The sequence below is a fragment of the Crinia signifera genome, chromosome 6 (genome assembly GCF_055691185.1).
Source record: "Crinia signifera chromosome 6, ASM5569118v1, whole genome shotgun sequence".
In the NCBI taxonomy this organism is placed as follows: Eukaryota; Metazoa; Chordata; class Amphibia; order Anura; family Myobatrachidae; genus Crinia; species Crinia signifera.
Genome location: NC_139222.1, coordinates 47,408,245 through 47,420,311, shown reverse-complemented (window position 1 = coordinate 47,420,311; position 12,067 = coordinate 47,408,245). Strand labels below are relative to the sequence as shown.

Here is a 12,067-nt window from a genome sequence, read left to right as displayed (position 1 = left end):
CACTGCCTAATACTGCCGTAACTACCGTCTGGTCTGGGGCTCACTGTCTAATACTGTCGTATCTACTGTCTGGTGCCAACACAAAATGTTTACCGCTCCTTAGCTGCACATGGTAAACGGTGCACGATCAAGCCAGATAGGGGTCTTTTTGGGGCCTAGTTTTTTAAACTGCCATCCTGTCTGCCGCTCCAGTGCCACTCTTACATGAGCAACGTGTTTGTGCCGCACACTTGTGTGGCTTAGCATAGTTATCCAGCTACCTCGGTGCAACCTTTTGCCCTAAAAACAATATTGTGAGATGTGAGGTGTTCAGAATAGACTGGAAATGATTGGAAATTAATGTTATTGAGGTTAATATAGCGTAGGAGCAAAAAAAAAAATCAGCGATTTTAGCCATTTTTATGCTTTTTTAACAACAAAATCAGAACCCAAAACCCAAAATCCAAACACAAAACACTTAGGAGGTGTTTTGCCAAAACCCATTAGAACCCAAAACCTCAAGGTAATCAGAACCCAAAACCCGAAAAGTGGCCAGTGCACATCCCTAGTTGATATCTATCTATCTATATATCTATATATCTATTATATTTATAGATAGATAGATTTGAAATATCTGGAATGCACTATTGAACTTTTTATGGTCTGGAATAAGAGACTTTTTAATAAATGTGTATAAACTTTGGACTTTACTTTTATTTTACTTTGAAGTTTGTCAAAGGCCTATAGAGACCCAATAACTAAAGGACTGAACAAGGGCGCCAACTTACGACTGCTATCAACATTCTCCTTTTCCCCATCCAACAGGGGTACTTGTAAGTCCGGCAGCCTAGATTTAAGAACCAATAAATTGGTTGCGCGAAACAAGAGTCTGCTCCTCATCATATATATATATATATATATATATATATATATATATATATATATATATCTCCTATATATTTGGCTACATCTGTCACTCAAAGTGGGTGTCTGTGTCTATAACGCTCTGTTCCTGGACTTTCCTCTTAATGTGTGATTGCCTTCATCTGTGCTGAACACCTTTCTGAGAAATTAACCTGTTTAAAACAGGTGATGGCAATCATACATTAAGGGGAAGTCTAGAAACAGAGCATTGTGTCCCTCCTGGAGAGGGTCATGTTGGGAGGTATGTGATAGAGAACCAGCCCAGTGAGCCCACAGACAGTGCCATACACCCACTGCCTTCCCATGTTGCCCAGCACTGCTACTCCACAGCCATTAGGTGAGCGCCCCCCTCCCGCGATTTGCGGCAAAACCTCCCCCCCCCCGCGCGCCCCCCCCCCTCCTGCGATTCCCGGCAAAAACACCCGCGACCCCCCCTACCGCGATTCGCTGCAAAAAGAACCCCCCCCACGACCCCTCCTGCAATTTGCGGCATAACCACCACCCCGCGACCCCCCCCTCCCGCGAATCGCGGCAAACCCTCCCCCGTGACACCCCCCCCCCCCCGATTCGCGGAAAAAACACCCCCCCCGCGACCTCCCTCCCGCGATTCGCGGCAAAAAGAACCCCCCCGCGACCCCCCCTTGCACGATTGGTGGCACCCCCCCTGCGACCCCCCTCCCGCGATTCGCGGCACCCCCCGCAATTCGCAGCAGCCCCAGGATTAAATGGCACATGCAAAACACTGACATGGCTATGGTCGACAATGAAAAAGGTTGACATGAGTTTTTGAAGATTTATTTTTAATTTTTTTTATTTTTTCATATTCATTGTCATGTGTCGACATGGACACCAATGAAGTGGCACACTTATGTCAACATTTACATGTGTTGACCTTTCTGTGTTGATTTTTTCTTGTGGCGATTCGCGTCACACCCCCCCGCAACCCCCCCTCCCGCGATTCGCGGCACCCCCCGTGACCCCCCACCTCCCGCAATTCGCGGCAACCCCCCACCGGAACCCCTGTGAACCCCGCGATTCGCGGCACCCACCCCCGCGACCCCCCCTCCCGCAATTCGCTGCACCCCCCCGTGATTCGCGGCAGCTCCAGAATTAAATTGCACATGGAAAACACTGACATGGCTATGGTCGACAATGAAAAAGGTTGACATGAGTTTTTGAAGTTTTTTTGTCATTTTTTTAATATTTTCATATTCATTCTCATGTGTCGACATGGACACCAATGAAGTGCCACACTTATGTCAACATTTACATGTGTTGACCTTTCTGTGTTGATTTTTTTCTTGTGGCGATTCGCGTCACACCCCCCGCAACCCCCCCTCCGGCGATTCGCGGCACCCCGGCACCCCCCCGCGACCACCCCCCTCCCGCAATTCGCGGCAACCCCCCACCGGAACCCCCATGAACCCCGCTCTTCCGCGATTCGCGGCACCCACCCCCCGCAACCCCCCCCCTCCCGCAAATTGCGGCACCCCCCGCAATTCGCGGCAGCCCCAGGATTAAATGGCACATGCAAAACACTGGCACGGCTATGGTCGACAATGAAAAAGGTTGACATGAGTTTTTGAAGATTTATTTCATTTTTTGAATTTCTTCATATTCATTGTCATGTGTCAACATGGACACCGATGAAGTGGCACAATTATGTCAACATTTACATGTGTTGACCTTTCTGTGTTGATTTTTTCTTGTGGCGATTCGCGTCACACCCCCCTGCAACCCCCCCTCCCGCGATTCGCTGCACCCCCCGTGACCCCCCACCTCCCGCAATTCGCGGCAACCCCCCACCGGAACCCCTGTGAACCCCGCCCTCCCGCGATTCGCGGCACCCAACCCCGCGACCCCCCCCTCCCGCAATTCGCGGCACCCCCCGTGATTCGCGGCAGCTCCAGAATTAAATTGCACATGGAAAACACTGACATGGCTATGGTCGACAATGAAAAAGGTTGACATGAGTTTTTGAAGTTTTTTTTTTCATTTTTTGAATATTTTCATATTCATTCTCATGTGTCGACATGGACACCAATGAAGTGCCACACTTATGTCAACATTTACATGTGTTGACCTTTCTGTGTTGATTTTTTCTTGTGGCGATTTGCGTCACACCCCCCCACAACCCCCACTCCCGCGATTCACGGCACACACACACACACCTCCCCCGCGATTCTCGGCACCCCACCCCGTGACCCCCCCTCCCGTGATTCACGGCACACCCCCGCGACCCCCCCCTCCCATGATTCGCCGCAACCCCCGCCCCGTAACCCCCCCTCCCGCGATTCGCGGCACCCACCCCCGCGACCCCCCCTCTCGCAATTCGCGGCACCCCCCCGCGATTCGCGGCAGCTCCAGAATTAAATTGCACATGAAAAACACTGACATGGCTATGGTCGACAATGAAAAAGGTTGACATGAGTTTTTGAAGTTTTTTTTTTCATTTTTTGAATGTTTTCATATTCATTCTCATGTGTCGACATAGACACCAATGAAGTGCCACACTTATGTCAACATTTACATGTGTTGACCTTTCTGTGTTGATTTTTTCTTGTGGCGATTCGCGTCACCCCCCCCACCCCCCCCCCCCGCAACCCCCACTCCCGCGATTCACGGCACACACACACACCCCCCCCGCGATTCTCGGCACCCCACCCCGTGACCCCCCCTCCCGTGATTCACGGCACACCCCCCGCGACCCCCCCTACCATGATTCGCCGCAACCCCCGCCCCCGTAACCCCCCTCCCGCGATTTGCGGCAACCCACCCCGCGACCCCCCTCCCGCGATTCTCTGCAATCCCTCCCCTCCCGCGATTCGCAGCATCCACCCCCCCACAACCCCCCCTCCTGCAATTCGCGGCGACCCCCCCTCCTGCAATTCGCGGCACCCTCCGCGACCCCCCCTCCCGCGATTCGCGGACACCTAAGTTGCAATACAGGGCATCTTTCATACAATTCTAACCATATTTCTCATATACAAACGTTCACAAATTAAGGGGGCGCAGCCCCTTACGACGGTGTGAAGAGCGCCCGTAGGGCGCGATGAATCACCTAGTATATATATATATATATATATATATATACAGATAGATTTTCCGGGGGAGGTACGGCACTCTAAGTCAGAAAAAAACGCTTTAAAACAGGGTATCAGCGTAAAGCGTTTTTTTTCTGACTGAGAGTGCCGTACCTCCCCTGGATATCTGCATGATTATTAGTAAGGGCACCCAGCAAAGGATTGCGGCGTTGAAGCTTGTGGTAGGATGCCGGTCTCTGTTGCTGTTTTATGTATATATATATATATATATATTTATTTATTTATTCTTCAAAGGGGGTCATCAGTACCATTGATTATAATGCACAATGATCCCTATGGCTACATGCATTTTCAAATCAGGTTTCTCATGGCCACTTTTGTTGAACTGCTTGTAAAACATGAATAAGCCCTGATAAATATCAATATCTTTTTGGTCAACATCTTAAAGTGATTGTGTGTACACATGGTGCAATTTGGATGCTCAGAGAAGTTTTGACTTAATATCTCTCAGCAATATATTGCTAAGCAACCATATTGCTCAGTGTACAGTTTTTATCAGCAACTAATTGCCTGAAAATTGCACCAATTCTGTCTTTAATGTTTTTATTTTTTTTAACCTCATTCAAATTTATTTATGATTCAAATGGGTTGTGGACAGCCCTGGAGGGGAATAAAAGGACAGGGTGCCATTTTAACAACTTCGGGGGGTACGGCCAGAAATTTCCTGGGCTGAGCTGTGCTGCATAATCGGGCTCTCCTGGAAAATTTCCAGGCATGACACTGATGCAGGTGTGTGTGACAGTGGTGCCTCCAGGGGTGTAACACTGGCTTACCACCATCTGTCAGCACCAACATTCAACCCCCCCCCCCCCCCTTGTCGCACACTCCCCCCTACCCAATGCTCCACCCGACAATAGTACGCCGGGTTGAGGCGGGGCACCTGCACCGCTGATCCCTGCCGTGATCTTCCCCATCGCCGATCGGGGAAATTTGGTGCCTCTCCCCGGCTGCATCACCTGCCCCGCTACCCTGACCACACCACCTGCCAGACCAGTAAGGTAATTGTAATTGTACATGGTGGTCGGTTGGGGGGACGACAACATTCTTTTTTTAAATTAGGGATGCTAATTCTGGGATTGAGCATTTTTCAATTCCGAATTCCAGAATTTAAAAAAATGCCCTGGAATTGGCAACCCCAGTCTGGAGGTACAGGGAGACTGAAGCATTTGAGCCATTTTGTGTGTTTGGGACTACTACTCCAGGCAGGCTGGAATACTGAGACTTGTAGTCCACCTGGGTGTGAGCTGTGTGTGTACAGTATACTTCTGTTCGGTGAGTGACAGACAGCACACACACACACACAGAGGAGGAGGAGGCGGCCCTGAGGGACACAGATCAGGCAGAACCCCCCTAACAGGCGGCCCCAGAACTACAAATCGCACCATGCTGTGTGGCAGCCACGGAGTAGTTGAGCTGAACTCTTACCATTCAACCAGAGGCGGATTAGCCCCCCGGGAGACCGGGCCATTTCCCGGTGGGCCGGTCCAGATTTCCCTCTGGCTATGCCGCCGACCGTGCTTCCAGGGCTGCCGCTGGCGTCACCCTTTATATGCAAGCCTTGTCACAAACGGCAGCATAGCCCAAAACAAATAGTAGTTTCAGCACCCCCCCCCCCCCCCCATGGGCTGTAGCATCAGATGTTACACACAAAATATCCTTATATGTGTGTACATGTTATTTAATCATCATACTGTATTTATGGCTTTCCATTAATCACTACAGCTTTCAGCTAGTTACTGTTATACCTATGGTCACTGGAAAAATGAGATTCTGTCTGACCTCTGAATGGACAGCACTATCCAACTTGGCCCCATATTTGGGACAAGATCCTTTGGGTATGTTACCAAACAACTGGATTACATCCCATTTGACACACTTAAGTATCAATCTTCTCTTCCCAATCATCCTGTCTTTGCTCCTTTAAAGCCTCCACCATGCTACCTCTACCACTCTTTTCCAAACTGTCTTCCTCACTCTGCTGTACTGAATGCCAGCTGAAAGTTCTGTCTTCTGTTCTTGGGGTCAAGAGAGTCATAGTCAAAAGCATCTGGGAAGAAGGCCAGAATGAGAGCACAGAACGCAAGTCCACTACTCCAGCTGCTTGAGAAATTCTGGATGTCTACCCCCTAAAAGTAAAAGATAGAAAATAAAGTAAAGTCAGAATATAACTATGATAAGTTCCACGGTAGTTACTTGCTGTTTTCAGAATAAGGGGTACTTGTGTATTATCACGGCACCCCCGATTTCCATCGCAGGGCATTGTACAACCAAAAAATCGTGTCGCATCGCATGCGATATGATTAGAGATGAGAGGGTTCGGATCCTAGAGATCCGAACACCCACGGACTTACCTGATCCGAGGCCGGATCCAGGGAGTTCGGTGGTCGCCGCCATCTTCCCGGGTCCAAAACGAGGGTCAAACGTCATCACCCTGCGCCGGATTCGGATCTATATAAGATCCTGTTCCGGCGCCATCTTCATTCGGCATGTAGGAGTCAGACAGCACGGATGTGTCCGTGCTGTCTGTGCGCACAGGGAAAGGGGACAATAATAACATTGTGGAGGACATTCTAAGGGGGGAACTAATAGAAGCTATACATTTATGGGGGCTGCTTAACAAAAGATACATTTACTAAGGGGGAACTACATGTGCAGGAACTGTTGTACATCTACTAAGGGGGAACTACTGAGGGGGAAACATATTCAGGTAACAGCTACTAAGGGGGCATTACTAAGGCTACTACTAAAGGGGGCTTTGTTATATGGGACCACTGTGGGGGACATCTAAAGGGATCTCTGAATTTATTTATTTTTTTACTACAGGGCTGCCCCGAATTAGTCCAGCTGTGCTGCCCAGTGTCCCGTATCAGTCCAGGGGAGCTGCCCCCATTTTTTAATTGAAATAAAAAAAGGTGTTTGTTTTTTTTAATCTGCAAGGGGTGTTAAGTGTGCCATATCAGTCCAGCTGCTCTGCCCAGTGTCACGTATCAGTCCAGGCGTGCCCGCATGTGTGCTGTATCCATCCAGGGGTGCCCACATGTGTGCTGTATTTGTCCAGGGGTGCCCACATGTGTGCTGTATCAGTCCAGGGGTGCCCGCATGTGTGCCATATAATTCCATGGGTGCCCCCATGTGTCCTGTATCAGTCCTGGGGTGCCCGCATGTGTGCCGTATAATTCCAGGGGTGCCCCATGTGTCCCATATCAGACCAGGGGAGCTGCCCTTTTTTTTAATGAAAATAAAATTAAGGTTTTTTTTTTTTTTACTGCAAGGGCTGTTAAATGCGCTGTAGTCCAGGGGTGAGCCAAGAGTGCTGTATAATTCATGGGGTGTTGCTAAGTAAGGTGTGCTGCTCTTTTTTATAATTAAGAATACAAATTTTTATTTTTACTGCAGGAATTTGTCTGCCGTATAAATCCATGCCTGCCGCCATGTGTGCCGTAACAGTCCAGGGGTGCCGCCATCTGTGCCGTATAATTCATGGGGTGCTGCCAAGTGTGCTGTATTAGTCCAGGGGTGATGCTAAGTGTGCCGTATCAGTCCAGGGGTGATGCTAAGTGTGCCATATCAGTCCAGGGGTGATGCTAAGTGTGCCATATCAGTCCAGGGGTGAGCCAAGTCTGCCAAATAATTCCTGGGGTGAGCCAAGTCTGCCGTATAATTCATGGGGTGCTGCCAAGTGTGCTGTATTAGTCCAGGGGTGATGCTAAGTGTGCCATATCAGTCCAGGGGTGAGCCAAGTCTGCCAAATAATTCCTGGGGTGAGCCAAGTCTGCCGTATAATTCATGGGGTGCTGCCAAGTGTGCTGTATTAGTCATGGGGTGATGCTAAGTGTGCCGTATCAGTCCAGGGGTGATGCTAAGTGTGCCATATCAGTCCAGGGGTGATGCTAAGTGTGCCATATCAGTCCAGGGGTGAGCCAAGTCTGCCAAATAATTCCTGGGGTGAGCCAAGTCTGCCGTATAATTCATGGACTGCTGCCAAGTGTGCTGTATTAGTCCAGGGGTGATGCTAAGTGTGCCGTATCAGTCCAGGGGTGATGCTAAGTGTGCCATATCAGTCCAGGGGTGATGCTAAGTGTGCCATATCAGTCCAGGGGTGAGCCAAGTCTGCCAAATAATTCCTGGGGTGAGCCAAGTCTGCCGTATAATTCATGGACTGCTGCCAAGTGTGCTGTATTAGTCCAGGGGTGATGCTAAGTGTGCCATATCAGTCCAGGGGTGAGTTAAGTCTGCCAAATAATTCCTGGGGTGAGCCAAGTCTGCCGTATAATTCATGGGGTGCTGCCAAGTGTGCTGTATTAGTCATGGGGTGATGCTAAGTGTGCCGTATCAGTCCAGGGGTGATGCTAAGTGTGCCATATCAGTCCAGGGGTGAGCCAAGTCTGCCAAATAATTCCTGGGGTGAGCCAAGTCTGCCGTATAATTCATGGGGTGCTGCCAAGTGTGCTGTATTAGTCCAGGGGTGATGCTAAGTGTGCCGTATCAGTCCAGGGGTGATGCTAAGTGTGCCATATCAGTCCAGGGGTGATGCTAGGTGTGCCATATCAGACTAGGGGGGATGCTAAGTGTGCCATATCAGTCCAGGGGTGATGCTAAATGTGCCGTATCAGTCCAGGGGTGATGCTACCTGTGCCATATCAGTCCAGGGGTGATGCTAGGTGTGCCGTATCAGACTAGGGGGAATGCTAAGTGTGCCATATCAGTCCAGGGGTGATGCTAAATGTGCCGTATCAGTCTAGGGGTGATGCTACCTGTGCCATATCAGTCCAGGGGTGATGCTAGGTGTGCCGTATCAGTCTAGGGGTGATGCTACCTGTGCCATATCAGTCCAGGGGTAATTCTAGGTGTGCAGTATCAGCCTAGAGGGTATGCTAAGTGTGCCATATCAGTCTAGTGTTTGTGCCGCACACTTGTGTGGCCTATCATAGTTATCCAGCTACCTCGGTGCAACCTTTTGCCCTAAAAACAATATTGTAAGGTGTGAGGTGTTCAGAATAAACTGTAAATGAGTGGAAATTAATGTCATTGAGGTTAATATAGCGTAGGAGCAAAAAACTCACCCAAATTCTGCGATTTTAGCAGTTTTTATGCTTTTTTAACAAAAAAATCATAACCCAAAACCCAAAAAATCCACACACAAAACACTTAGGAGGTGTTTTGCCAAAACCCATTAGAACCCAAAACCTCAAGGTAATCAGAACCCAAAACCCAAAAAGTGGCCGGTGCACATATATGATTGCATGCGATGCAACGCGATTGTACCCGATTTTTAATTGTACAGGCACCCAGATGCCTGATTCCAATGTTAAATGCCCCCCCAGATCCGATTTTAGATTGTACACCCACCCTGATGGGTAATGACTATGTTAAATGCCCCCCCCCCCATTGTTAACGCCACCCCACATTGGGGGTATGAAAAGGTCGGAGGACGCGTCTCCAGCCCCTTGTTCAACAATATCTAGGTCAACAGTCATTAGGTCGACCACTATTGGTCAACAGTGACTAGGGCGACATCTATGAATGGTCGATATACCTTGTGTCAACAATGACAAAAAGGTTGACAGACACAAGCTTAAGGTTGACATAGACATGGCCGACACTCAAAGGTTCTATTTTTTGTTTAGACTGACCATGGGTCATTGGGTTGACCAAATTAAGGTTCACATACATTGGGTCAACCTAAAGGTCGACAGGGCTTAGGTCTACGCATGAAAAAGGTCAACAGTGTCAAAAGGTTGACACAAGCATTAGGTCGATAATGGGAAGGTCAAAAGGTCCACATGAGATTTTCACTTTTTTCTCCCGAATGTCAATATAGTTGACATGGACATTGAAAAAGTGCACCGTGTCCCCTTCGGGCACACTATTATATTCTCCCTTAGTGCCTTATTGGATGGTAGGGCAGGAAATACCACCTGTCGGCACATGTCAGCAAAAAAATGTGAAAAACTCATGTCAACCTTTTGACCCTGTCCACCTTAGCCATATCGGCCGTCCCCTCGCGGGGCTAGCTTTGCTCGCCACGCTTCGGGCTCGCCACACTTTATAAAATCAACTCCACGCCGACGTGGATAGTGGGGGTATGAAAAGGTCGGAGGACACGTACCGCCGCCCCACGCTTCGGGTTGGCGTCAATATTGGGGTGGCGTTAACAATGGGAGAACATTTACCATACTTAATACCCATAAGGGGGCATATACAATCAAAAATCTGGCACATTGGCCCTTTTTACATTGTTCCCTATGTAAAATCGCGTCGATCGCATCGCATGCCATTATAATAGCATGCGATCAATGCGATTTTGCCTTTGACAGCTAATTTAACATTGATCTCTATGGGAAAATCGCGTTGATCACGTTGCTGGCATCGCATGCCATTATAACGGCATGCGATGGACGCGACCAACGCGATTTTCTCATTGCCGGCAATAAAGGCTGGTAATTGACAGAAAATCGCGTCCATCGCGTCGATCGCATACCTTAAGTACCTTAACTTAAGGTATGCGATCAAACCCGACGGGCGCCGTGCTAGGAAACAAGTACCGAAAAAGGTCAACATGAGTTATTCATGGATTTTTTACCAACCTTTTTATACTTTACCATCCCAGTGGGCATAGAGGGAGAATATGATAGTGTGACGAGCACAGCAAGGCATCGTGCCCAAAGCATGGCGAGCTGAGCCACCCATGTGAGCGGACATGGCCCCTTATTCAGATCTGATGGCAGCACAAATTTGTTCTCAAAATGGGCAAAACCATGTGCACTGCAGGTGGCAGTGGCGGATTCAGGGGGGGGACACCTGGGCACGTGCCCCCCCTGTCATTCATTTTGTAGATGAGGACCAGAGCTTTCCAACGAGCCCAGCCCCATGTCTCTAGCCCCCCGGGAACCGGAGATATCGCCTGGCAAAGCTGTAACATTTTTTCCCCATAGGATAATATGGGAACCGTCAATTCCGACCCCCACCCGGTTCCGACGGCTGCCAGTTCCCCCCCTGACATCACAGGAGCTTGTTGTTGAAGTCATTCAATTCCAAATCGCTGGGCCTTCAATATGATACCAGGATGGTCCATATCAGTCAATGGGTTCCAGAGATATAGCATGTAAATCGATTTTTTTTATTTTTGAAATGTAATTTCATGGCTGTTCATGTTCTTTGAGGGCAGATTACTCTGGAACCAAACGTTCCAGTTTCACTGGACCAAAATCATTCAAAGCCCACTCAAAAGTTCTTCAATATGATACTTGTCTTATGTAAATGGGTCAGTTAATTCCGAAGATATAGCCAGTTAAATGAGATAACTGGTTAAAGGGGGGGAGGGGTGGTTTTCTCTCCCCCTCACACCAGAAAATGCAGGGACTAGGCTGGTGTAAAAGGGGCCAACCTGGGAACGCATTTTCTGGTGTGAAATGGGTATTATTTCAAATAGCTGGGACCTGCAGTGCTCGGAATACAGCCAGGCTCTGCCACTTTCAGTGGCTATCAATTCTGCCTGGCGGCGGCTGTCCCCCATTTACCACGAGCATGTATTCCCTGTTGGCAATGAGCATGTAATCCCACATGGCAACGAGCATGGAACCTCTGGCAATGAGCATGGAACCCTTGGCAATGAGCATGTAGATAAGCAGCACTTACTGTATGTAGCATAATTTTTAATAGGCATTATGGTGTTTGGCATAATACATAATGGACATCATGCCGTGTAACTTAACGTGTAATGGACATTATGGTGTAAATGTTTAATGCGCGCCTTTGGTGGACAATGTCCCTGTTTATGAAGCGTATTGTGAATTTGGTCTTATTCTGTGTGGCATTATGTGAATTCTGGCTCAATCCATGTGGCATTATGTGAATTTTGTCTCAATCCGTGTGGCATTATGTGAATTTGGGCTCAATCCGTGTGGCATTGTTTGAATTTTGGCTCATTCCATTTGGCATCATGTGTAAGGGGCAAGGATAATGGGGTCTAGTATTTTGTTGCATAATGTGTAGAAGTTGTATATGGTGTGGTACACTACACACAAGGACATTCCCCCTGTTGAGTGGCCACACCCCTT

The 12,067-nt window shown here is 48.6% G+C and overlaps 1 protein-coding gene across 1 annotated transcript in view; it reads right to left on the bottom strand.

Moving 5' to 3' along the window:
* The window catches only part of SMTNL1 (smoothelin like 1), a 72,367-nt gene that overhangs the window by 10,439 nt on the left and 49,861 nt on the right, over positions 1–12,067 (bottom strand). Inside the window, exon 4 of the mRNA XM_083146123.1 lies at positions 5,982–6,133. Coding sequence (XP_083002249.1) covers positions 5,982–6,133 — 152 coding nt within the window. The remainder of the gene's footprint in view (positions 1–5,981; positions 6,134–12,067) is intronic.